Raw genomic sequence first — 27,774 nt, 5'->3', positions numbered from 1 at the left:
GACACTCAGGTAGAGTTGCAGCAGCATTCCCATCAACAATTGCCCTTCCCATGTGACATGAATGTTAGCAAACCAATGACAGAGTTGGGTTTATAAGGTCTCAAACTGGAGCAAGATGCCTCCTCCAAAAGGGTTGAGCAGTCTCTGAAAGATCTGTTATATTGGACAAACCATATTAATATCAAGTCCTGACCTGCCCAGGTCCCTCCTGGCTGGTTGCAGGGGCTGGTTAGTGTCCATGAGAGGACATGCTTTGCTCTGATGAATTTTTCACCTAACTGGATTAGACAGACAAAATGGGAGTGGGAGGAAAGGGCATTATCCTGTTCCATGGACTGGGAAATGGAAGACAGTCATTGAAAATCATACAATAGATGGGTGGGTGCCAAATGCTGTAGATGCCAGAGATGGGATTTAAACTCGGATGTTCTGAGTGCCAGCTCACTACACTAAATTCATAGCTATCCATTCTCACAAAAATCCAGGGAGGCTTTCTGATTGATTCAGTATTTAGAAAATTTTGGCTGCCATAAAGTGAGAGCTCAGAGAAGTCTACAATTTACTAATGTAAAAGACTGTTTGTACTACCCCAGTCATCTCCTTTAGCAATGAATGAGTTTAGCTTTCTGTGAGGTAAGAGAATAACAATTAGAGCAACTTTTCAGAAGTTGCACACATCTGAAATTACTTGCCAATAACACCTGGGAAAGCTGTGTTAGAAGAACTAATTCTGATTCCACTCTGAACTGCAGTCATTTTTCCTCTATTCTTTCCTGCATTTTTTAACTTCACAGTTCATTAAAATTCTATCATTTTCAGATTGATAAAAACACTTCTTTATGCCAGAATAAATGAAGCATCTCTGGTGCTTATGATTGAATTGATTTACTAGCAAATCAAAGAGCAAAGGAATACAATTTATCAAGGAAGACACTTTTTTTTTTAAAGGATAATAAATAAATCTGTAATTCTGAAGGCAACAAGTTTCAGAGCATAAATGACGGTGGAAGTTTATGGAGCCTTTTGGATTAAACCAAGGGCCAGCTCCATTAAACCAAATGGAGCATTCCTAATCTGACATGTTGACAAGGACACCCCTGTCTATTGCAAAAGGGAGTTTCAAATGAATCCAGATTTATCTTATGTTCCCAACAGGGGCTGGGCTGGCTCCAAAGGAAGTTAACCAGGCCAAAAATAAACAAGATACACATGAAGCAGTTTGTGCCACCAGGAAGCCTTCCAGGGAATATGCAGAGAGGAGAAGGAAAGCCAGCAGAATCACAGCTTAAGATGTCTTTCCTATCTCCTCATTATGTCCTATCTCTGCTTCTTCAAATAATGTAAATCAAAGGTTCTTTCCCATGAGACCTCTTGCCCCTGTATTCACTTTCCCCATCCTTGCTTCCACAAGAAGGCTGCTAGATGTGCTGCTTCTCCCCAACACTCAACTCTTCCTTGTTCTGCAGTTGCAAAGAAGCAGCTACAGAGATGCTCAGCACTGAAGTGCTGATCCTGCATCTGCTAACACTCATACTCAGTTACTGACTTCTGCAGGAACAGCCTGGAGCCAAATAGCCATGCCTTTCCCAGGAGTGTGTGTATGTATTTTGAATCATGTAATTGTGAAAAGCAAATTTAGCCTTTCCCAACTGCTGTTACTGTGGCAGACACGTAGTCACAGTAACTGCAGATATCAGTACAAATACCTTTTGCATTCACAGTTTGTCAAACTGGGACCAAACTTTTAATTTGCTAAGAGACCCCAGGGGAGCTGTCCTGGTGGCACACATTGTTCATGCACTGTGTCTGACTATAGTCCATCATAGGCTTTATAATTTGCTGGAGCAGAGTCACTAAATTGCATAGTGCTATGAGATATATAAGCCCATGAGGCACAAAACAGCTCCTTAACACTACAACATTTCAAGAGGCAGGAGTTCAAATACCATTGCAAAGAACAAAGCTTCCCAGTGTTAGATACAAGATTAGCATTCTACCTCATGAAACATTATTGACTCTGTTTTCAAAGGAAGTACAGGTTTGTACCCATAATAATAGTGTGTTCAGAACTGCCTGCCAGAGAAAGTCTGTTTAGCTACATACAGACTAGCAGCAGTGCACACAGAAAGGAAGGCTGCAGAGTGCCTATAAATGCATCTCCAGGTTTTCAGAGCTGCATGCTATGCACACACAGGGTGAAAACAGAAGATGTTTGGCACTGAAAGGCAGATTATAAAATATGAGTCTCAGAAGAATGTTTTATAGCCTGAACCATAAATTTTGCAGCAATCTTAGTATTCTGTTAGCTATATTTTGGAAATCAGAAATCTGTTCCAGAGGTGTGTATTGCATTCCATCTAGTATTAATGTTTGAATTCTGTGTGTGAGTCTCTCATCATCAAATGGCAGCAGATCTGCTTGTCCATAAATTGTGTCATTTCCAGTCCCTAGTGATAACTGCATGATAATGGCCACATTTGGGTAGAGTGTGATACTGGAAGGAAATATGCTAACAAAATTAAATGTGAAAAATAGATTATTAGTGTCACTTCCAGCAGTGAGGAGTTTTGCAAAGAGGTGGCTACGGTATAGAAATTTGTTGAAACACAGCACATAAAATATGCAAGTGATGATCAATAATTGTAGATGTGTATTCACCAAGATAAATCACCCCTCCATGCACTGCCCACAGTACAAACTGGTTCCAGCTTTGGCCAGCAACATGTTCCACTCATCCTAGGGAGAGATGATGACTCAGGGGTGTCTGAAGTGTTTGGGCTTCCCTGGGTGAGGCAGGACCCAGGCACAGAGCCCTGCTTCATGTTTGGGCATCCCTGGGTGAGGCAGGACCCAGGCACAGAGCCCTGCTGCATGTCTGGGCATGGGGGATGGTTAAGGAGGGAGCTTCCATCTCCTCAACCTGCAGCCCCAGGAGCAATCCCCCTCCTGAAAGGCCTCACCTGCAGAGCAGCCACAGAGGAGAACCAGGGTAGAGGTGACGTGGTATTTTTAAAAGTCCTTCCTATGACTTATTTTTGTGTGTATTTACTTTCAGGGTCTGTTTGGAGTTCACCAGGGCTACAAACTATAGCAGCTTTTCTGCAAAGTCTGCAGTAACATGAAAACAGAAATCAGTGGTGAGTGGCTGTTACAAACTGCACTGGCCTCCTGGCATTTTTGGTTGTTTTCCACCCACCCTTGAAAATCATCTTGGGCCCAAAATGGAACTGTGAGTTATACCACATGCTCTAAATGAAGTGCTAATTAAATACTTCTACTCAACGTAGACAATGTTTCTTTGAAATGACTGTAATGTTTTGCAGATGTCATGAATTCCTTTAGAGAATGATGAAGGGAGCAATGTACACATTGCATCCCTCTCCAGGAGATAGGGATGTCACCTGAGTGGTTACCACTGGCAAGGCCTAATGCTCCTAATGCATTCCTCTCATCCCAGTTCCCAGACAAATTCTCTCTCAGTGAACATGGTATCAGGAATATTGCAGGTGGATACATGCTTTGGCACACGTGAGATAAGTGTTAGAGCCATAGAGCTTGATAGATACTTGCAGTCTAAAAGAAAGTAGGCAAGAACTGGCAGAAGTTGCAGAAAACAACCTAAATCTCTCTGGGTGGAGGCTCCAACCATGCTCCAAGTGGTTTCTGGCTCACGCTGTCCCAGTGCAGGACAGGGCTCTATGGCAAAGGAACTGAAAGGCACATGCTCTAAAGTCCTTTCTGGCAACAGGAGAAAGGCTGAAAATCCAGCTCCAGAGTAACTGGAAAGCTCTGCTTGTAATTGCCATTGAAATCATGGTCGATCTTGAGGTTTTCAGGGTCAACAGCCACAAAGCTCAGGAGAGCCAGATCGCCCAGATTTTGGGATATGCTCACTCTGTTAATGGACCATATGTTCAAATCCACTTCCAAATCCAGATTTGCCCATGAGCAACTTACTTTCACACAAGCTCTGGCACAGGCTCAAGCCCAGCTCTAGCTGTCTCTTGAGAGAAGAATTTGAGCAAAATGGGTGTCTTTGTACAGACCCAGGCTCTCATCAGTGCAGCCTGAGTGGATTAGACAAAAGCAGGGCTGTGCATACAGGAGTTGAGTTTTCCATCATGAATCCCAAATTTGGATTGAAATGCTCTGTGTGCACAGCAGACCCAAATTACCACCAGACCAAGAGCTGACCAAATGGACAGAAATTTGCGTGTCATGAAGCTTGTCCCCATGTGCCTGTGCTCACACACACATGGCCTCTGTCTGCAGGCAGGCTCTGAGATCAAGCCCTTTTGGGTCATCTTTTGAAGAAAGAGATTTTTCTCATAATCCACAGGACTAGAAGTCCTGACTGTCCTTTCTATGGCACTTCAAACCCTTGAGTATCTGAGGGGTACCTGGGAGATGCTGGCACGTTGCTTGACCTTCAGGAGAGAGTCAGAGAGAGGCTCCTGCTGCAGGGGGTCTTTTGGAGTATTTCAGCTGCAGAAGTCTGAATACACCCCCCACACAAATGAAGTGGGTAGGACAGAAAGAATAAACTGAGAAAAGCAGTTTTCATGCAGAAATGGTTAGCTACAAGACAGAGAAAGACCTCTGATACTCTGGTGTCAGGATGGAGGAAAGAGCCTGATTAGGCAGAGCTTCCAGTTGGGGGAGGAGGGACTATGAGCCAGGATTTCTGGTTTTAATTAGTTTGTGCTAATCAGCCTTTTTAGTGGCTTGCCTACTGATCCACTGGTGTGCTCTTCAAAATGGATGGCACCATTCTGTCTCATTGACTTCAAATAGCTAAGATGTGTCAGTGCAGGTGAAATAATATTTATGTAGAATTTCCAGGCCCACAGTTTTATGTTGCCATAGTGCCTTTGTTTTGGGGTGTCTGTGATGACAAATTACATCTTACAGTGGTACTGGGTGTCTGCAACCTGAACTTCCTCACTTTCTCTTTTGAAGACTGTAGACTCATAAAGATCTGAAGTGGGTTTAGCAACTGTTCTCAGTGGCAGGATTTTGATTATTGAGCAATGTTAAAACAGGTATTTTTATTAAAAGAGAGGTGTCAGCATGTTTCCTTGCTGGTAGAAGGACTAATATGGTCCTCACTGTGCTGAGTTGCTGCCTGCAGTACCCAAACTCTGTAGACAAGGCTGAGTGGAAGGGTGCAGAGGAGGATGTCTGGTCACCTTGGTAGTGCTGCTCCAGGCACCCTGCATGTGCTGTCCCTGGCCTGTCCCCCATCATCAGCTCTGAGCTCAGTGTTTTGGAGTAGCCCAATTAATTTATTATTCACCTTTTGTGGTTGGGAAGGAAGTTTCAAGGTGGGATTGGAGTGCACAGGGCGGTCAGAGCTGCTGTGGTAGTTGCAGGATGAACCAACTTGAGCCCACAAAGAGCCAAGGTTCTTGCAGTTGTACTTTTTGAAGATGTTCCAGGCAATTAATTTATTCACTATCTTCGTTGTTCTTTTGCTGGGCGTGGTAACAGTGAAGGCTGAATGACACAGAGAGAACTTTAAGGAACTTCTTTGTAATGAGAAATATTTAGAGTCTTACTGTGTAAAGAATATGAAAACTGTTCCTGTAAAAATTCATAGAATATTTCCACGTTTCTTTCAAAAATGGTTCTGCAATGTTGTGGGGTGTGCTTTTTGGGGTTGGATGCTCTCTTGAGAGAAAAAGGAGGTTGGAATCCAAGACAATAAGCAAGAAAAAGGGGGAAGAGAAAGCAAATGGCTAGTTGGAGAGCTTTCCTTAACGAAGTATTCCACATTGAGGATGTCAGTTCAGTTGCCTGTTGCTATTTTTCGTGACCACATAAAATTCAAAGAACTGTGGTATTTAAATAGTTGTAGATTCAGAGATGAGTCACAAAGCAGAGCTGATACGTTATCCATAGACATGTTGGTGAATGGTTTTCTAATGCAAGGGTTTTGTTTCCACTCTCTCTACTTCAGTGGTATTTCTGTTATTAGATTATTGTTGTAGATAACTGAGACAGTATCAAGAAAAGTAATGCTCTGGGGCTATCTATTAATACAGAATTAATTATTTTCTTCTTAAAAACACACTGCTAAGAGTATCCTGTCCATTTTGCACAGGATGTGTCACTCTCCAGAGATAATTACTCAAGAAAGGGACAGTTACCTTCTGGCTCTGCTTCTGTAAGAAAGTTTGAGGGTAATTTTTACTGCTGTTGGTGAGCAGGTCTTTGAATCAAGTCTCATTTTGAACATCTTTTTGCCAACAATGTGTCATTTGTGTGCATCCTGCACAAGGGAGTGAGTGTTTGTGAGTGCAGGGCAGTGTATCCAGTAGCATGAACTTAAAGAAATAAAAGAAATAAAAGAATCCTTCAAAGTTCAATTCTGCACATGGAAGTGGATATGACTTTCAGTTCTTCATGTCTAATTTTGTATTTCTGTGTATGGCAAGTTAGAATAGGCTGAATTTTTTTACAATAACTAGGGAAATTTATTTTGATATAAAATATTCTCTTGGCCTGAAGATAACCAGCAACTTGAGCAGCCCCTCTGCCCCTGGAGGAATTTGTAATGGTGCAGTGGTAGTTTTCTTTACCCCATAAGAAGAGTTAAGTTTGAGAGAGGACAGATCTTTGTCCCAAGGAAAGTATTGCCAATGTTAGAGTCCAGGACCCCAAACAGAGGCTGCTTTTGGAAGATGCATGTTTAGGATTGTTAATACTGGAGAGGGAACTGACTCATCACATCATCAATTCTGCTCCTCTGCCAGTACAACACAAAACATCTTTTATCATCACACTCTCTCTTTCTTCTTCATTTCTCTTTCTAAAATAAAGGAGTTTGAAACTGCTTAGTTCTTGTCTTCCCCTTGTCTTCCAGGGGAAGACTGGCTGATGGTTACAATTTAGGGTGATGGAGCTACCATTTACCCTGTGCAGGAGGACTCTCCTTATCCAGGCATCTCCAGACACAAGCCAAAGGATTATTTTCTTGGCTTACACTTACACTCCAAGCACTGAGTTGCATACATACCCCTTCCCATGTGAGTTCTTTTTTCTTTTTTGCTTGCCTTAATCCTTCCTTTCACTTTGTTGCAGAAAGCACTGCTGGTGTTAATGGGGACAGCAGGAACACTCTGGCCACATAATTGCCACGAAGGCTGCAGCGTGGTCCAGACAGTACCAGTTTGCACTGATATTTTTTCTGGAGCGTGCCAACAACAAGAGGCTGCTGTGAGAGCTGAAATTGCTGCTTTCTTCTGTTCACATCTGCATTTAATTTTCAATCAAGACTTGGTTGGTGAAAAGCCAACTAATCTACAGTGCTTAGGTTTTTTTTTTCATTTGTTTTTAAGGGGCTGCTTGGAGCCAAATCTAGTACCACAGAACTAGTTTTTAGTAGATATTTTTCCCCCTGAATTATAAATACTTTTAGATACCAACTATTTAAAATTGATCATATAGGAACATTATTATTCATCATTATAATTATCTTGAGTATGATGGTTATGAAGGCCAAGACCTTTCTGTGCCAGGTGCATTGCAGCACAAAACAAAATGGCAAACCACATCTCTAGGCCCTCTGGGTGTCAGGGATGCTGCTGGGAAGAGTGGTGATGCCAGCTTTGTGTTCTGGAGCCAGAGAATCAGAAAAGCTTGACTTTTGTGAGAGCTAGAGGAGTTTTGCCTGTAATGCCTGACATTGTGTTTAGGCTGGTGTCACATACTCTTCCATTTGCTGGTGTTGTGGCAGATGAAGAACTGGGAATGTATTGAAGATGCATGAAAAGTCACTATTTGATCAGAACAGGAAAAGGATCCATCTGTGATTCAACCATTTTGAGCTTTGGGGAACAAGAAAAAAAAATGTCTAGGATCACGGTTTTAACTTTCTTTTATGGCAATTTTCTGTGAATTACAGTAAGAGAAAGCACTGAACTGTGACTAACTACAGAAGGAGTTCTAGTATTTCTTGCTGGCTTTTATTTATCCAAGGCTCCACTTAGTACAGAGCACCCTTTTAATAGATTTTTTTTTTTAAGCTGAACATAGTTATTGTTGAAAGATGCTGAACAAATAACCTCCCAGAAATACAGCTTCCTCATAACATGGGGCACAGTGCCCAGGAACACTGGCTGGATGAAGAAGAAAGCAAATTAATCATACTGACAAAGAAAACACATGAAAGGTAAAAACAACTAATATAACACACCAGTAGCACTGTGAATGATTAACACTCACCTCTCAGAACTTTGTGCCTGTATTTTAATGTGTGCTGGTGAAAATCAGTGTGAAAATCTACCTTGGTCATCCTATATATATATATTATGCCCTCTGCAACCACATCAGCACAGCACTGAAAGCCTGAGGCACCTTGTGGGGTCCCTGAAAATGTATTGCTGAGACCTCTGAACCTGTGTAAACTCAGAAATGTGGCACAGTGTTAGGAATGAGACATTGTTGGGGGGCCTGCTCCCTCCAGCTGCATCTTTTCCATAGGACTAATTTGACCTTTCACCATGTAGAAGTCATGGTCTCTTTTAATTTTATTATTTAGTTCTTATTTTCTATAACTATTTAATTTTTGGCTAAAGGTTCAGGCTTTGATGATGAAAATCCGCGAGTCCCATCCCTCCTCTGCCTTCCTCTGCTACCAGGTGTGATGTGTTTGCTGCAATAGTTTTGGCTTGTTAGAGGACCTGTTTAAATAGTTGAAAATACTAAATGACTGTGTGGTTGTAGGGCAAAGTACAACTTTCAGCAGTCCATGCTCCCATTTTGCTATATGGCAAAAGCTGAAAGGTCCCTTAGTAATGGACATCCCAGAGCCAAAATAATGTTTTCCTGGTTGTCTTTAGCCAGCCAAGATACTACCTATAGGTCTGTATGGAAAACCTGCTAATTTAGCACCTACCTTCCATTTTCTGGGTCACTCCCAGTGGAGTAGATGTTTAAAAATATGTAATAGTTGGAGGCCAAGTATGCAGCTGCAATGTTTTTGTTTCTCCAGCCAGCTGATGAAAGTTGGCAGCCTTGTTTGTGGGGGCATTAAAACACGGGGGGGAGCTGGGTGTGCCAGTCAGGGCTGCCAAGAGCAGTGGCTGTGTGTGTGTGCTGGGGGCTGGCACTATCACTGATGGGCTCTTCTCTGCCTTCTGTGGAAAGTAGAACAAAGAGAATTTTAAAATGGTTAATTGCTACCTGTTTCAGTCTTTGGGGGCATTTTTAGGGAGCCTGAATTGCTTGCTCTGCCTCCTGCAGTGCACACAGTGCCATCTATTGCTGTGTTCCCTGTGGCACCTCAAAACCTTCTTCTTGCTATGGTTTGTGCTTATATTCTCTATATTCTTCTGTGGATCAATGTAGGATGAGCAATTTTAGGTTTATTAATATGCCTGGTCTTCAGAAAATGGTTTTCTTTTTTTTTTCTTTTTTTTTTTTTTTTTTTTTTGGAAGGAAGGAAGGAAAAGCGTTGAACTTCTGTTTACCTCATTTTATTTGAACAGAGCCCTGTGTGTTAACCCTGCTGTGCACAATGAAACTTTGTACAGTGAAAATTGGCTAAGTGGGTCCTTATTCAGGATCATTCATCACCATGGCAGAGCCTCGTGCACACATGGCAGATTTACATCAGTGAAACTGAGGAAGAAAAACAAAAGGCCCATGATCTGAAGGAAGGGCTGGCATGATTTATGAAGCACCAGTAATGTGCTGAGGACTAGATGAAGACCTATTAAGCCTTGGTCTGCAAGGGTGTTGGTGGCAGGGTGACACACCAGTGAGGAGGACAGCACATTCTGCCTCTTGGAGCTCCTTACAGGCATGTTGCAGTGTCCATTTTACACACTAGACGTTCCCTTTGGAAGATGGGGCATGTATATGGGAAATAAGTCTAATGGTGAGTACAGACAGTAAAATTAGTCAAAGGAAATAGTTTTCCTGTTGCACTTGCTTATGTGAAGCCTCAGGACCTTCACCAGGTCAGGAAGCCACAGCGATAATTTCAAATCCCACTTTGATCATTTTGTCCAAGCAAAATAAAAGGCAATAATAGAGGGGGTATAGAGATAAAGAGAGAATATGCTTCTTGGAGTCAGCAATTCATCTTCCTTGAAGGGCTTAAATATACCTTCCCTACTGTTGTGTGTCTGCTGTATTTCAGTGAGGAACCAGCAGCAGCTCTGAAGTTGTTACCCAGGAGCCCAAACCCACAGCCAGGCTCAGACCAGCTACTCAGGAGCATTGTTAGAATGCTGCTGGGCTGCGTGCAGGGTGCCCACTCTCAGCTGCTCATTCACAAATTCTCAGCTGTTTCATAGCAATGGCAATACTTGCCCAACAGCCAAGTGCCAGGCCACGAGGACAACTTCTCCCACTCCCTGTATCTTGGTGGTTTTTGTTAAAGAAGAAATTGCATCTCTTGGCACTGGTTGAGATGTGAGTTGTTCTGGTTTCTGAGGCTTTGCTCTTTGGTGAGTGTCTCCAGCTGCTGCACAATCCTTCACTCAGGGCACTGACTCATGCTTTTTGCCATCACAATAAGTCTGTTTTCATAAACAAAATTAAGTGTGCTATGTTTATTCATTAGGGAGATTTGAAGTCTCTCAGCAACCAAGAAATATGCTTCGTGGGCGAACTCCCCTCCCTCTCCTTCTCTTTTTGTTTAACAGCTAAGGGTAAAAAATGGTTTGGGAAAATAGTGGCCCCATGCTATCAGCAGGCTGGTTCAATACTTGCTGATGGGCAAGACCATGACTGCAGAGACAGTGTTAGTCAATACTGTGCTCAGCTGGAGTTTATACCTCTCAGAGACCCAGAGCTCTAGAGAGGGATATTCCAATTGCACAAAGGTGAACAGAAAAATATGCAACAGGTTAAAGAACTCTGGTTCAAACAAGGTTTTGAGTAAACCAGTGCCCACAAGGGATCTCAACTTAAGAACCATAAAGAGAACAAATGTAGAGACAGCTAGCAACCAAGAGATGCCATTAAGCATGTGAAGAGTCAGAATAGAATTAAACTGAGAATTTAGAAGAAATAAGTATCCCCAAGCCAGTGGGAAGAGCAGGGGAAAACAGTTCCATCGGTCACATATAAAGTCAATATACACAGAGTGTAATCCCAGCCACTAGTGACATCTGAGATATAACATTGATTATTGAAACCATGTTTTTTCAAGGCAGTAAATACACCTTGAATTTCTACTCAGGGCAACTACTCAGTGACTTCTTTATTAGTATGCAAATTCCGTACCCATTAGAGAGGAAATGGGTTTGGAATTTGCTGTCTTTGCAGCAAATTTAGAAGGTATTTTTGCAATTCTTGAAATCACACTCTCTACCACACGCTATAAATGAAGTGAATACCTTTTGGTTGTATTTTAGAGGGATCCATAAATCAGAAACAAAGGCTTGCAGAATAACAGGGTGGTGTTTCTCTACCAGATACCCCTTGCCAACAGCAACAATGTCAATGTGATCTGTGGTTTCCGTGCCAGACAATTCCGTGGGACCTGAGTGCAGTGGTTGCTTTCCGCTCTGCACAGAGCCAGCCCTCTGCCAGCACTCACTCTTCCTCAGGGGTCATTCCTTGGGAATGCCAACAGCCACCTCAAACCATGAATTTGGGGGAGTGGCAGCATGGGTATTCAGCTGGGCTCAGGCTTTTGGTAGCTGGATTCTGTCCCTAGTTATCATGGCAGTTGCTGGAGCCTGGGGCTTTGGATGAGTCCTTCCCCTCAGTTTCACCATCTGTACAAACATGGCTTGAGTATTTCCTTGAGAAATTTGTGCTGTGTGAGTGAAAAAAAAAAAAGGAGGGGGGGATTTTTAAAATGTTTAAAAATTTGCAATGTTTTGATTGAGAGTGATTGACAGTGAACATAGGGGGTTGTCTGGTTTAGGTTCTCACACGGAAAACTGGATACACTGATGTGTAGGAGCTTACCTGCTAGAAAAGTACCATGTCTTCAGTAACATAACCCCATGGACTGTCCTGCTCATTAGTCACAGGTATGTGAGCTTGCATATTTATTCAAAGGAGACATCTTAACCTGCAACAATTCTCTCATTGGTTTGTCTACAAATATTTCTGTACTCTATTTCTGTTGCTCTCGGATTCTTTCACCACTGAGAAATGCTGTGGGTAAAGTGACAGCCAGGTGGCATGTGTATGTTTCCAGCTCTATCCAGGTCAGCCTACAGCTCTGATTGTGTGTAAAGCACCTGATGAATGAATCTCATGCAGAAGTGAACTGTCCTTTGGGTGCTTCTGCTCCTCAACGCCTCTCTCCTGAGAGGCAGTGTCAGTGAGCCATCGTCAGGTGCTGCTCTCTGCAATATAGAAGTGTGGGGGTTTTGAAGAACTCTAACAGCTTTTCTAAAAAGTCTTGTCTCATTTCAAACCTGCTTATTTCAGAAACTGGAGAAAACCACAACATATGTACAAGAGATCTCATCAACATGTGATGGGCTCCAAGTCCACAAATCAGGGGTAAGTTCCAACATTTCCACCAGCCAAAGCTCTGGCACATTCAGATGGGGTGTCTTGGAGTGTCAGGCTCTAACCCTGGATTAGTCCTGGACTGTAACCAATGCAAAGTTTAGCTGTTTAGCTGTAGCTCCTTAGTTATAAGAATCCCATGTATTTAGCTTAACCTGTTTCAAAAGAATGGAGAGAGACTTTTAAAAGGGTTAATTGTTGCCAAACCCACTCCCTGTTGTGTGAACCAGACAAATTGTAGGGTCTGTGGTCAGGCAATATCAATTTGTGTAGGGCACAAGGACTTCCTCCTTACTCTGGTTTCCATTCCCCCACTGGAGCCAGGGCTGGTGCCCGGCTGCTCTTTGCTGGGAAGGTTTGGTGTGGTTTTTCCCAGCTGTGAAATGGGGTGATTGGGTTTTGGAGACTGCCAGGAGTGTGCTGTGTTGGGGGAATGGAGAAGTAGGCCAGGAAGCAGTGTAGCCATTGCAGCAGCTGTGCAAACACTGATTTAATACAAAACTGCTGTGATTGAGAGAAAAGGGTTTGATCTGTGATTGTCACCCTCTGTCCAGTGCATGAGACGTGGCAGCAGAGCTCAGCCCAGCACAACTCCCTGCTTTCTTACAAGGGAAATGGAACTGCCCAGCACCAGGTGAACCCAACTGCACTGGAAAAGCCAGGTCTTCCATACAAACAGTTTTCACAATCATGAACACTTCCTAGCCCTGGTGTAGCCTTGCCAGAGCTGGAGAAGCTGGGAAGCTCTGGAGGGGAGGGTGGGGGTGTCTGCTGCCTTTGTCTTGGTCTGTGAAAGGCTGGCCAGATCTCCCCGTGCTCGGGTAAGTCCATCTGTCTGTCTGACTGTCTGTCTGTCTGTCTGTCTGTTGAGGGGGATAACTGCTTTGCAGCACTTCCATCTTTTGCTGCCAAAGCAGGGAGGATTTAGGGGTGGCAGAAACTCCTCTGCCAACAAACACAGCCCGGCCACAGCCTGAGAGTGCCTGTGTAATGCCAAAGGCTGTGAGGGGTGATGCCCCAGGCTGTGCTGTGCCAGGCTGTGCTGTGCCAGGCTGTGCTGTGCCAGGCTGTGCTGTGCCATGTCTGAGGTGCAGCAGCTCTGCTGCCAGAGGGTTGCAGGATCGGTGCGGCAGCGGTGAGCGCAGCTCCCCTGCAGATGGCAGTGATATTCTGTGCTGCTGCAAATTCTTTGATGTATTTCTCCATTTTTTTTTCCTTGCTAAGGGAAAAAGAATAATAAAAACAACCCTTCATGGAGACTAAAGCACAATTTTTCTATAAACTTTGCTTTGGGCCCAGCCTGCATCCCAGCCTGCTCACAGAGGGAGCAGTGCTATTGTGAAGTATTACATAGCCCATTCCTGTAAAAAGCCTAGAAAATGTATGATATGTGGGCATGGTTCAACTACATTTATTCCTTCCGTTTGTTTCTTACATTATATGGTCTTTTAAAAGGTAAACGAAGCCAAAATGTTGTCTTGCAAGAGACCTGTATAATCATCCAGTATGAATCCTGATTTATAGACCTGTCTGAGTTTAGAACTGGGAAAAAGTGTAAGGAAAGAAAGATACATCTGTGCAAGTGGTAGACTGAGCTACTCACTGGAGACTTCAATGCAAAAAAGAAAGGTCTCTCGTTTCCTTGAGTGAAGTCTAACGTGAAAAACCTTAAACTGGGGTTAAATTTCAGTGACTTGCTTGTGCTGATACAGTCGGGCATCTGAGAAGGCTTTCATTATACCACTTGCCTTTTAATAAGGTTGTATAAAAGGTCCATGAGAAAAACTATGTAGGACAACTTAAACCTTCAGGACTATTTGTCTCACCAGTGACCCAGCTTTGCCAGGTATTTGATACATTAAGACTGTCCACTGGGAGCAAGTCAGAGCTGTGACCTTAGTATTGCCCTTAGGAACAATAACCTTCCAGTTAATGAAGCTTCACTTTGACTGAATCATACCCTGTGGCATAGAAAATCCATGAATTCCCATCACTGTCATGTACACATGCTCTTACCCAGCACAGTGCAGGGTGAGTCTGGCCAGTCTGTCACACTTCATGGGGCCCAGTAGCTCTGCTGCTGCTGCTGAGGTCCCTGTACAACACCCGAGAAGCTTGTGGTGCTGCTGGCTGGAGACATTAGAAATTCCTGTGCTCTGAAGACACTGTAAGTAAATTACACTAATGAAGCCTTGTTTCCCATGGATGTCTTTCTTGGCCTGGAAACCCTTTATTTTTAATTTGGGATGGGGAGAATTTGCTGGTCATTGCAGTAAGCCTGCAATGCAGTCATCCTTCCTGCATATGCTTCCAGAGCACAGATGAAAACTTAGCTCCTTCCCTTTGCCAATTTGATTTTTTTTTTTTCCCAGCTAGAAGATATGTATTCTGGTAGATAAAGGACAGTGTTAGTAAGTGGCTTCAGTACATCAGTACAGGGCAAATGCTTTCAAGGAATGGCTCAGTAAGATGTGAGGAGGTCTCTTGTCATTAGGTTGGGTGGGAGATGGTGCATACTTCTGACTGATGACTTTTGATGACTTGAAATCAACCGTTGTGAAAAGTTAAGGCACATGGATTTGTGGTTTGTGACAACTTCTAACATAGCAAAACAAGGTGAACTTGGGGTTGGAGGGGAAGCACATAGCTAAGTGTCATTGATATTATCTGTCAAATTTAATACAACTTAAACTTGACTCCTTCTGTGATTACTCCTGAGCTATCATTAAAGGCCTGCCACAAAATCACAGTATTCACCCCTGCTCTACAGGGACAGAGGCTGTAATATTTTCCCCTCTGTCACACTGCTGCTGGCTCCCACCAAGGGCCAGGAGGGCAAATGGGTGCAGGCAGTCACTGTGGCTTTGCTGGAGGGAGGTTCCCAATATCTGATATCTCAATCCACTCTAAATCTTCAGCAGTATTTTGGAATAGGCATTCTTGGTTGCTGCTCTCAGCTAGAGGTGGAGGATGGACCAACCTGCTCCCAGGGGATCTTTGAGTCATATTTCCTCTGCTCTTTCCTCACAGTGCTGCTGGAGGGGAGGGCTCAAGGCTCCCCGTGTGGGGCTGGCACAGACCCCACTGCCTCTCACCTCCACCAGAGGCAGGGAGCCAGGATATATCCTGTGTAAAACCCATGGGTCTGAGTTGAGCTGTGGTTTCTTATTCCCAGGCACTACTGAGAGCCAAGGGGCAGCACTTAATATCACTAAGAAAGAACTTCTTTAGTTGCATACAGTTTTGCATAACTGCTCAGCTGGCCAAGGAAGGTTCATTACGTGTTTTAGCTTGGTTTCTGAAGGAAACAAAGATGGCACGGTGCACACTGGCTGCTTGCTCCCCATACCCCATCCCTGGCCTGGAAGGTCATTTAATCCAAAATCCCTGATCAGAGCTGAGCTCTCAAAGGTAGTTAGAGAGCTAATAGGCTGCAATGCTCCAAAAAGAACCCAAGCATCCTTTTATTACTGGTTATAATTAATAATTATCTGACACTATATCTGAGTGTCAGACATTTTTTTTTTTACTTCATGTGCCTGTCTCCTTTCCTGCTCTCTGGCTTGATTTTGGCTACAATTTTGGTGCTGCTGTCTACAGAGTAAAGCAGTGCCTCTGTGCTGCAGTCACCTCTAGTGCCTCAGCTGGGCCCATTTTTGTGCTGTACAGGTCCTGCCAGCTGCTCCCACCTCCCCCTTCCCTTGGGCTTTTAGGTTAAGTGGTTCCTTACTACCTCAGCAGTTCTGCTGTACCAGCAAGCTTGCCTTTCAATTCAGCTGCAGCTCAAATCCTGCACTGTGGCCTTCCCTTCCCTAAATAAAAATAATTCGAGCCCCTGCAACATGAGTTCACTGAGCCAACAGCTGCTTGCAGGCACAGATGGTCCAAGGAAGGCACAAGAGGTGAGCAGGGGTAAGGAAAGTGAGGACAGTGCTGGGCAGGAGCTCAGCTTTCCTGCAAAGCTCCTGTTGCATCAGCCCTGTTGAGTGTGGCTACCTGAGCAAGCCAGTGATGATGTGTTTTGAAAAGAATCTGGTAGAAAGCTGAAAGACAGCTTCTTAAATTGAGTAAATTACATTTGTATTTTAAAAAAAAAAGGGAACTTGTAAATCGCATATTTACACAATGGAGCACGCGAGGTCTCATACGAAACCCAGATGTTCATTAGAAACATGAATTTTTCTTCCTTGCTGCTCCCATGAAAAGTAAAACTGGGGAAAAAAATTGGCTATGTTGAAGGGGAATGAAGGTATGAGCACCCTATAAAATCCAGGAAATTTCCTGTTAGGACTAAAAATCTAGGGTACTCTTTTAGTCTTTTAATTTGGACTCAAGATAGAAATTAAAACCAAAGCATCAGGTCAGGTGCTCAAGTTCTTAGCCCTTAGCTGTGGAATTTCCAGGTTAAGTTACTTAAATTTTCCTGTTGCTGAATAAAGCTAAAATCCTGTGTGCCATATATTTGCTCATCATAAAACATTCTCTCCAGTAACAGCTTCTTTGTTGGCAAAGCCTGTCTGGTTTATGAGCTTCCCAGCCTTTGTACAGTGTACTGGGAGCTAAGAACTTCCACATGGCACTCACTCTGAGGCTTTTGTGAATAAGCAGAGCGCTTGCTCTGTGTCCAACAAAGGCATCAAATATGGTTTGAATTCTCTGCTTTTAAATGCAAAGGATAATATTGATTTTGTTAAGGTAAATGTCTTTAATTGCACGCTATATAAACTCAGCTCTTACTGAGACATAATAGGCTGTGGGCATTCTTCCAACAGAGCAGTATGAAAAAAAGTATCATTTAGTGTCTCCAGTAGAGAAATGCAGGATTAAGATTTAGATGAACAAAAAATTAAATGGAATACACCCCCAGTCTCGGAAAAAAGCCTGTACTGATGCAGAAAGACATTTACAATTAATGCTGTATAAAGGCAAAAACTCTGTGGAGTATCTGCTGATGTGGATTCTTTAGTGTTTTGGGGTTTTTTTGGTTTTTTTTTAATTGGCATGGTGTTGGTGGGAATATAAAATTGAAGGAAAACAGACGATAAGAAAATTAGGAAATTAATAAAATTTTTCATCATATGAATCTCATATACAGAAGCAGTGGGGTACTGGGCACTCCTCTGGACTCTACAACCTTTATCCATGGCCAGTCAGTGACTATTTAGCAGGGTGCTGAGGACAAGATGAATGCTGAGTGGGTGACTCACCCACTTGTTTATCATCAGAGGTGAAGAGGTATTTAAGAACAGACCAAACACTCATGCAGCGGATGATAGCCTTTCATTTATTGCTAAACTACCATAGTACAGGAAATATATAAAAAATATTTAACAGATAGCAAAAAAATCATTACATTGGAGGCTTACAATGTTGTTGTAAGAATGTGAATGATATAAATTCTTAAGGTTAGACTTTTGAACAAACAGTTTGATTAAAAAGAAATCTGCTAGGATGATCTGAGTGATAATTGCTCACTCACTCTTCTATTAACATACAGTTCTACCTGAACATACAGGGTAGGGCTTCAGCAAGGAGGCTTGGATTTGAGGGCAGGGAGAGGGATAGCTTCATAATTACACACACTTACATACACACAAACACAAATATCTAAGTCCCAATTAAGCCACCATAATTAAGCCTGAACTGTACCTTGATTCTCTCTTCCCAGGTCTTACCACACTACATGTGTAGTAAGGTACTGATCAGCATCAGTAAAATGATGGCAGTTTAATCCTGGAATAATCAATTACTCCCACACCCACCTGTGGATTTCTGGGCTATTACAAACACTAAATGATTATTCATTTTTGTGACACAATCTAAAAATTTCTACTCAATTCTGCTATTTCATGAATTATTGAAAAGAAACTCGAAATCTTAATGTTTCCCCAGATAACCACTTGTTTGCAGCCTGTGTGGTCTTTAACAGCACCAGCACTGTCATTTGGAATTTGTTGCAGTGTGGGTCAGGTACCAATTTATTATAATTTTTTGTACACCAGGAACAATGAAAATAACTAAACAAATATTAAACAGACCATAAATACTGGTTCATAGTTAAACAAATTATTATCAGCTGTCGCTCACTGCAGTTATAAAGAAGCAGGCATTAAAAATGACATGTCAATCTTATGTCAAACATTCAAAAAGGTGAATTCTTAATTCTGAACTGAGATGAATACAGAGCTATAACTTTTGACTTGTGAGGACAGGCAGATGCCTCACAATCACAGGTCAGAAATCACTGCAATGTAAACGATGAGGAGGAAAAACAGTTGATTTCTGGAGAAACTGGAATTCACCCATTCTAAATCCAACATTGGCGTCTCTTCCCATTGCACAGGAATATGTAATATAAATAACAAACAGAATTGCAGCTAGATTGCAACATCAGATGATTTTAAGTGGTGCAAATTATGAAGATTTGAATTGATTCAAGATCTGAAATTAAGACAGAAATTTTCTTGAATTCCATCTGGCAGATAATTTTTCCCTCTTAAGTAGCAATTTGGAAAGAAATGCAGGGGGAAAACTCAGATTGAAATATTTAGAAACATATTTCTGAAGTATTTAAAGCTATCTTTGAAGCTCTTGAAAAATTTATCAAATACATCTTTCTCAGGACAACAACACTCAACAACAATTGCGTAGAAAATTAATACACTCAGAAAATGAAAATTCTTCCTTTATAAATACTATCCTTAATCCAAAAGGTGTTGCATATTTGGTCAGAGAAAAAGCATAGACACTTTTTTGTAAAGATACAGATTACAAAATATACTTCAAAAACCATGCTAGCTAACTTGAGAACTGTTTTAGATATGTTATTAAGCAGCAGCATTTTATACAATAGAGAATAACATAGTGCTGGTTTTGGAAATATTCTACATTCAGAAAATGCTGTATTCCTACAAGAAGGATGAAGTGATACATATTTACATGGATACAAACAAAGCAAGTGCAAAAAGCCCATGGCTCTTCTACATTCTTTCTACCAATAAAAACACGTACGTTAGACACTTCCGTCGCTGTTGTTCAGGTCTTACATTTTGCTCATTCTCATGGAGAAAAACAAAAATGGAACTTCATATTTCATTGCAAGTATCTTCACAAGCAATTACTCTCCTGGCAAACTGTACTTCCAACACTTGTAACTGACAAAAACAAACAAACAAACAAACAAAAAAAAAACCAAAAAAAAAAACCAACCCAAACAAAAGAAACTTCCTGATATCTGCCAACTCCCCTTCCTCTCTCAGACTGCTTACATGAATATTTTATTTTATTCTATGTATTCATATATTTGATGCAGAAGTTTATAGAAGCTCATCCTGTATTTGCTGCCAAAGCTTGAATGGAAAATTGGAAGTATAAAAAAAACCAAAACAAAACACAACAAACCTTCACACATACACACAAAAATGAAAGAGATGAACTTTTGAGTTCCAGCAAGCCCCATGTACTTTGCATGGTAAAACTTTGATGGAAAATACATTAGAGTTGTTCACCCTGTAGACAATATATTTTGGCGGCCTTTGGTACAATGGCAGGAAGGCACTGTGGTGAAACATTCAGATAACTGAGGAAAGACAGAATTTCCTCATGTGCAAATATGGCTATCTTCCAGATAAAGTGAGAACAAATTACTCACAAAATGGTATTAACTCTTCTCAGGTTAAGCTAATGCTTCTACAGAAAGAGAGCACATTGTATTAAGTAACAAAATATTAATACTGGAAAAACATTGCTCAGCGAGAACAGGAAATAATTTAGTATAGTATATTTTGAAGTGCTTCAGCCTAGCTATATAATTTTAACATAGCAGTTTTCTTTTTAAAAAGAGACAACAATGCATAATGCTATGTCTGAGGATACTCCTTTTCTCCAGAAATAAATATAAAATGTGGGTAAAGCTGCATTATTAACTAAGTTGCATGTAAAAGCAGATAGAGGAGCACAGCCTGACCTCATGTAACTGTAAATAAAACCACTAAAATGTACTCTGTACTATATACATCTTATGAACCCTCGATCCAGTAGCTGGCTTCATGTGCCTGCACAGGTCTGCCTGACTGGAGCCAATTACAGGATCGTGACCCAGGAGTGTAATGGGGTTGTGTGTGTTCATATATCATCATATCTATATAATATAGCCATATAGTTGTGTGTGTTAATATATGTATATATATATATACACACATGGCTGTATTATATAAATACACATATGTATCATCTACACTAACATATGTGCAGATTAATATCTATGCATTAAAAATGAGGAAGAAATACAGCTAAGACAAGTACAAGGAAAGCACTTGTAGCATGTTTGTTTGTTTTTTTTTTAAATCCTCTCCTCCTCTCTGTACCAAGGTGCCTGAAAGATGGTGTAAGAGCAATAGGAACTTTGTCTTGTAAATAGCACTTGGTTCACAGGGACATTCTGCAGAGCAGCTTCTGTGGGAACACTGTGGGGGCTCAGGGGTCTGCTGCCTGCCTGGATCCCTTTGAAGGTTTAAAAGACTTTGCTTATGTGTCTGCATTTTTCTTGTCTGCTTCATACATTTATGCATTATAGTTAAAAACAGGAGAGGGGTGCTTAAATAATCAATGGGGGACAGTGGCAAAAATAAAAATAATAAAATAAGTCTGTATCATGAAGCTGCATACTGCAATGGCTCATTGCAGGAGACAGTTGTTAGTGGGTTTGGTGTGTTGTTATCTGCCTTAGAGCTCAGCTATTTATCTGTGTACAGAGTCCTATTGACAAGCAGTTGCTAGGGACAATCACCAAATAAGCAGCAGCAATTGTTTCAGAATACATCAGTGCATCTACAGATTTGAAAAGTTGACAGTCTTCTTTGCTATCAGAAGATATAACTATCTGAGGAAAGTTTCCATCAGTTATTTGGGGGTTTTTGTGTTTTGTTTTTAAGCTTCTCCAATATTTAACAGGTTGGATCAGAGAAATTAGTTGGTCAATTTTTGGTTCTGCCAAATGTGAATTCTGTGAAACCAAGAGACATGACTGGTCTGCTCAAAAACTGCAGCAAAGAGCTTCTGACAGGCAACTTTTGGTTGGCCTGAGGCATTTTTCAAAATTGTGGAAAACTTCAGTTGCTTTAAAAAAAAAATAAAATCCATAATGTATATCAGATTCTGGCAAACTGGCAGCATTAAAGCAATCCAAATTAACTTATTTGAGGCATGTGAGCCAGAGTACTATACAAGTGCTGTTTAATGATCAGTAAATCCCCTGTGCATAATTAATTTCAGCTTGTCCAAACGTCAGATTTGTTTCTGTAAAAGTCAGTAATAAAAAAAAAGCCATTTTCACCTCTGCAGGTAACAGGCTTACTCTTGGCTAAGTTGCCATTCATACTGATGAACCACATGGAGCTCACAGTATGAGCACCAGAACCAGGCATCCTCAGACAGTGACTTTCTGGTGTTGCTGAAATGGGACACAGGGTACTAATTTTGTACAAAAGGTTTGAGTCTCACCAAGTGGCCTAACACCTGCCAGCACTTGCTTTAGCACTGTAGCTGTGTGTTAGCAGCACTTCAAGGGGAAAAAAGAAGCAAAGTCCCCAAGGGGTGTTGTTAATACCAGCTTGAGATTTGCAATCAGAAATGGCTCTGCTCTGGTTCTGTCCCTAGGCTTAGCTGAATCCAGGGCTTAGAGCTGCTCCTGTGAAATTCAGGCTTCAGTTTAAGATCCACAGTTATAGATGAGACCTAAGTCAGATGTTCTGGAAAGTCTTACAGCTTCTATCTCTAAGTCTAAAACTGAAGACCTTGCAGACTTTAAGTGCCAGCTTTTAGTGGCAGACAACACATCCTTCTCAGTACTCCTGAAAAGATTTCTGTTGAGCTGAGCACATACTCCACAGGGTTTGTGCAAGATCTTTCTTGTTCTATTGGGGAACCAATTAAGCAGCTGCTCTGCTGGGCTGCTCCATTCATGTAACCTCATTGCTGCTGTGGGTATGTTGGTATTCAGCAGGTCACTGTGAACCACTGAGAACAGGATGGATTCTCTGTTTTCTAGAAGAGAGCTCAGGCTCTGTGCTCCAGTGTTCCTCATTTAGAAAACCAGAAAAAGATTACTATGTATTTCCTACAATATTAAGTCTGTCTTTTACTGTACATTAATTATCTGCTCACGATGCCTTTTGTCACACTGTGGTAGCAACAACACAGCAAAATGTTCCAAAATGTTCTGAAGTTGCTAGCTGTGCCACTGCAGGTGGCAGTGGTTATCTCTTGTGGTGAGCCTGTGTCAATACAGCATATTCTAATACATGAATACAAACATAACAAAAATATTACCTCACATGGAAATTTAACCTTTCCAGAAACTGCTGGTAACTTTGCAAAGCTAAAGAGACAAGGTGAATATAAGTAAGCATATACTTTCTCCGGAACATATGATTTCTGTAAGATGCAATTATTTTCCTCTGCAGCTTGTAGGATTAAACATTACAGCTGCTAAATAAGTTACAAGCCAGTAGCAGTTTCTATATGAAAATAAACAGCACCAATTTCTTTAAAAATATCCATGAGGTGTTCATAGGCTTACTAAATGTTAATAAGGCTCAATCATAAAATCTTTGGATTTATTTTGACTCCTATTTTACCTTGGGACAGGTGTTGCAACTGCTGAACTGCTCTTTTCATTGATTCTCTGTTAGCATCCTTCTCCTTCGAATTCCTATCCAGCCTGACAAGAAAAATGGAGAAAATTTCTGCATTCAGCTGATACCAAGTGACTGAACTACTGATCACAGTGCTCAGAGTCAGAAAAAAAATGTCTTTTTAATCCCAGGCTGGATAAAGGCTGAGCAAGCTTGGGTTGCCTCAGTTTCCTACAACAATAAAATTTCTCAAAAGGGCTTTGAAACCTGGAGAGCAAGTTGTTGTTAGTGACCCAAAAAATGTCATTATTCTTTTACGGAATATATTACTCTGTCTTCCCCTGTTTCCCACCCCACCCAAATAAGCACTAATATATAACCTCCCTTGCTTTGTGTGATGTTCAGGAGTGACATCTCACTTCTCACTTATTACTAAGATAGATTGATACATAGACAGATATTCTGCAGCAGGCTTGAAGAGTTTCCTCAGACAGATGCTCTGTTATATGAGAACAATACGATCTTTGGATGAAAGGAAGGGTGTCCTTCTCCATGTTTACAGAGAGAGGTGGTGAGCTGCTTAGTCAAGGCTGTCAGCTTGATGCCAATACATTGTTCCTTGGATTGAATTGGTGCCTTGAGATGAACAGTTAAGGAAGCAGGAGGTTGCAGGGGCATTGGAAGGACCTAAGAGGTCAGTTATGGAAGGATTCGGTAAAAGTTGTCACACAAATCTCTTCTTCTATGTCTGATTTCTGGCAGGGAGTCCAGAAAATTCCTTCCTGATAATTTCGTTAACTGTGAAATAAAAGAATAAGGCATGTTAGAGCACTTTCAGAATTACAAGAAGTAAAACCAATTCTTGGGTGGTTTGCTGTTAAGCTGAAAATGTTCCCTGTGTATGCATAACATAATTTTAACAAAACTTACATCTATTAACCTAATTACCCAGACTACATATTTTTGAAAGGCCAGAGGGAAAGAGGGGGTTTACACTGTGCTCAGCATGCTTCAAGTATCATAAAAACACATCTGTCAAGTTGTACCACATATCCACTACATGCTATATCCCATATGAACACAACATTTTTCCTCTTTGCTCTTTAATCTATCAGTATCTGAGCATTTTAACATTTACACTAGGCTGAAATAAGAATATTTTGAAAAGAGAAAGGCCAGATTTGGAAGCCATGTAGTAGTAGACAGTGCTGAAAATACAGAGATTGCCATTCAGGTGAAAAAGTGCTGGCTTGTTTGTGTTTTGTTGTGTTGGTGTTTGTTTTTTCTTAAATCTTGCTATAGAGTCTCTTTAATTTTTTTTTTACCACTTGTTTGTAGATTGTAGTATAAGGAAACTTCCTTGCACCACTATGAGGCTGGCACAGGCTTGTTATTAAAGCTTAAGACACTAAGGACCCTTGTTTTCTATTTAAAAAAAAATCAGAACAATATTACATGTTATACACAACAGCCATTCTCTCCTGTCTGCCTGCCATGGTTACTTGCCTAAAGAACCCTTTGATACCTCCTGGAACAACTCTCTCTCTCTGGGCTGTACTTTCATTAAGAGAGGGAGACCTAAAACATGAGCATTCTGGTGCAAAACTCCAGAACTCCCCTTGGCACCGTAGTCACCAAGGGAGTCCACAGTACAGAAACTGTTTACCTACTTTGACATTTTTCCTTTAAAACCAAAAGACCAAAGTTTCTAAGGTTTCAGACCCCAGATCTAAATGGTTTCTCTCTGTATTTCAGGGCTCAGACAAGGCTTAATTCAAAACAGAAGACCCTCACCCAAGACTGGTTAATCCTCAGGTATGCAGCTCTGAGACTCCCCCACACTTACACCCATTTCTAACAAATGTTTGTGAACAAATTATAATTAACATACTATTTCACCAATTCCCAACAATTAAAAAAACATGGTGTCTAATCTCTTACTGTCTCTGGAAGGGCAACATATATATTCATTTTTAGTAGTTACAACTAGTAGTTTGAAAGCTCCCTTCACTCTTTATGAAATGGAATTTATCTCTGAGAAGTCAAATTTGTGTTTTACACAACACTCCATCTTATTACTGTATGGATGCCTGCTGTGGTGAGCTGTGCTGCTCAAGGACTGAGTATTTGCACAGAGCAGAGGTGCTGGACAGCAGGAGCAGGGAGCCAGCCCTCTGCATAGCCTGGTACAGTAAATGCTCCTGCAGAGGCCCCATAGCCTGTGCCACACAAGGTAGTTTCCATTCCTCTGTACTAAAAAAATCCCACTGTTAACAGCCCAGAGTTTAGCTCTTTCTAATTCCTCTTTCTGATTCCAGCCAGGAAATGGGTGATTTCAACCAGACTGATGATTCTTGGAGAGAGCAATAAAGCCTGGCTGAGAACAGAACTCCTGTCCTCTCCTCCAGCCCAACCTTCTACCTGCCACCATCACCTGCTGGCTTCTAGCAACCCTTTGGCTGAATGCTCATAAAACACGTGTGGAGTATTTGGAATGCTGCTGCTCTGCAGTGCAAGCAAGCAACCAGTGGGAGGTGAGGTTGGTCCACTTGCAAGCAAAAAACCTCCTTCAGCTCAGTTTCCTGTTTGCTCTACCCAGGAAATGAGAGGAGCAGGTCTTCAATGGAAATTTTTCACAGCCTCAGCTAAAAATAGCAGTGAGGTAAAAGAAGTGGGCACCCACTCTTACAGGGTCATTTCCTTTCTAAAAACAAGAGGGCTGTGACTGCAGGCTGATTTCTTTATCCACACGTTTGTTTCAGCAGTTGCTGTAACAAAAATCCTGTGTATGAGGTTCACTGAATCACACACCACTTGGGCAAGTATCAGAGCCAAGAGTCATCTTTGTCTAGGAAGGGTTAAAGAACAAGTGAAAAGTGAAGGGCTAATTAAATGTAGGTTACTAAATCTGCAGTCTTTTGAGGCATCCATTTTTTGGGTTTGTTTCCCAGCCATCTTTATGCAAAGTGAAACGGATGGTGCAGCACCAGCAGCCCTGGAGCCGGACCAGTGCAGGGACCGGGCAGGTTGGATGGTGTGGTAAAGGGCTTACTCAGGCTGAAAACTTCACTTTCCCTCCTGTGTGCTGCATGGGAGGTCAGCAGTGGGTTTTGTGGGCTGAGGTTACAGGGGGACTACAATCTGAAATGTGCTAAAAGATTGCAGCAGAGCAGTGTGAAGTATTAACCCCACAGGTGGGCTGCAGGACTGAGCTTGGGCACACTCTGTGTGAGCTCATGGGTGGCAAATGGGATTTTTGTTGTGAGGATCTGAAAAACAGGAGAGCTTCCTGTTATCAGTTGGCCTGAACATCCTGTAGTCCCCTGAATTTCACCTCAATCCACATGGCAAGGAGATTAGGTGCAGTTTGGGCTGGGCAGAGGTAGTCTGGGAGGTCTAAGGGAAGGACATGCAAGTCCAGGACCATCCCAGCACAAGAAGTGGTAACCTATAAAAAGCCCCCTGAGTCTAATGAATATATATGGATCCCAAGGCACCACCTTGGGATCTCTCACCCAGCCTGAAGCCACTTCCAGACTGGGTCTAGTGAAATCATGTATCTAGATTTAGGAGCATACGGATCCAGACCCAGGTGTAATCTCAGTGACTTGGGTTTGAACAGTAGGCTGAACAGAATGAACAAACTGAGACGTATCTGAACTTCAGAGGAAGCTCAGATCATGTGCTGAGCTCACTATTCTGAACTCCAGCTATCTTTTTTTTTTTGGTAGCGTGGTTAAAATATATCTAGAGTATTGGTTCTCATTATTTGCTCATTTCTAGCCAAGAGGAAATGGAGATGATGTGATTAATAAATAAAACATTGTTATTTAAGGTGCCTGACATATGGTGGCTCTGGAGCACTCTGCTATTGATCCACTCAACAAGAGAGAATTGATTAAATGGGGCCATAAGGACTTATGTGAAGATAACAAAAGATTAAATTTTTTTTTTTAATACTGAAATTACATCTGACATCAGCTATCTAGATCAAGGAAATGCCTAGTTATGCCTTCAGCATATCCTCTGTTAGATACTGCTGTTTTATAACTATTACAACAGCCCTGGTGCTTGGAGATCCCCAAGGTAGCTGAATGTGAGAGGATGGCTGAAATCACATGAGAATGCCTGTGCTTTCCTAATCCCTCAGCTTTCATGGGTTAGAGTCAGTCTCTCGGGCTCCATGACATTTAAGATTCTAATTCACATCTTCTGAGATAGAAATCTGGAGTCTATTCACTTGTGGGATGATAGTGGGTTGTCTGAGCTCTAACTAGTAGTCCCCAGGCAGGGAACAGTCTCCAGCTGCAGCTGGCACTGAGCCTGCAGGCTCCGTGTGGGTGATGAGCTACACAAGGGCACACGCTCGCACACACAGCAGAGAGCAACTTTGCTGGCACTGCCCCACGGATCTGTCTGGAATAGAAGCTGATGCTGTCACATCACTGCACCCGTGGCAGTGGCAGGGGTTTTGTTCTGCCTGCAAGAGTGAGGGTCTCAGCAAAGCTCAGCTCCCTGCACGTTCCAGGTTTGCTCGGCTGACGCAGCCCGGAGAGGTTTTCCATGCAAAGCCAACACAAGACACGCAAGGAGGAAACTGATGACATAACAGGGCCTGGGAAGAAAGCTGAATCCTGAATTTTTAGTGTGCCTT

The 27,774-nt window shown here is 42.0% G+C and overlaps 1 protein-coding gene and 1 long non-coding RNA gene across 5 annotated transcripts in view; one reads left to right on the top strand and one right to left on the bottom strand.

Moving 5' to 3' along the window:
* LOC139803674 (uncharacterized) overlaps nucleotides 1-27,774 on the top strand; it is a 112,790-nt gene that overhangs the window by 83,150 nt on the left and 1,866 nt on the right. For both annotated transcript variants that reach the window (XR_011729106.1, XR_011729107.1), the window contains 3 exons: nucleotides 3,056-3,137; nucleotides 24,876-24,935; nucleotides 25,439-25,654. This is a non-coding gene — a long non-coding RNA (uncharacterized lncRNA). The remainder of the gene's footprint in view (nucleotides 1-3,055; nucleotides 3,138-24,875; nucleotides 24,936-25,438; nucleotides 25,655-27,774) is intronic.
* NFATC2 (nuclear factor of activated T cells 2) overlaps nucleotides 17,752-27,774 on the bottom strand; it is a 94,347-nt gene continuing 84,324 nt past the window's right edge. For all 3 annotated transcript variants that reach the window (XM_071760011.1, XM_071760010.1, XM_071760009.1), the window contains one exon: nucleotides 17,752-23,918. In XM_071760011.1, coding sequence (XP_071616112.1) covers nucleotides 23,863-23,918 — 56 coding nt within the window. In that variant the 3' untranslated portion in view covers nucleotides 17,752-23,862. The remainder of the gene's footprint in view (nucleotides 23,919-27,774) is intronic.

The sequence above is a fragment of the Heliangelus exortis genome, chromosome 16 (assembly GCF_036169615.1).
Source record: "Heliangelus exortis chromosome 16, bHelExo1.hap1, whole genome shotgun sequence".
Classification (NCBI taxonomy): domain Eukaryota; kingdom Metazoa; phylum Chordata; class Aves; order Apodiformes; family Trochilidae; genus Heliangelus; species Heliangelus exortis.
The sequence above is the reverse complement of the archived record's forward strand: the minus strand, read 5'-3'. Positions and strand labels throughout refer to the sequence as shown.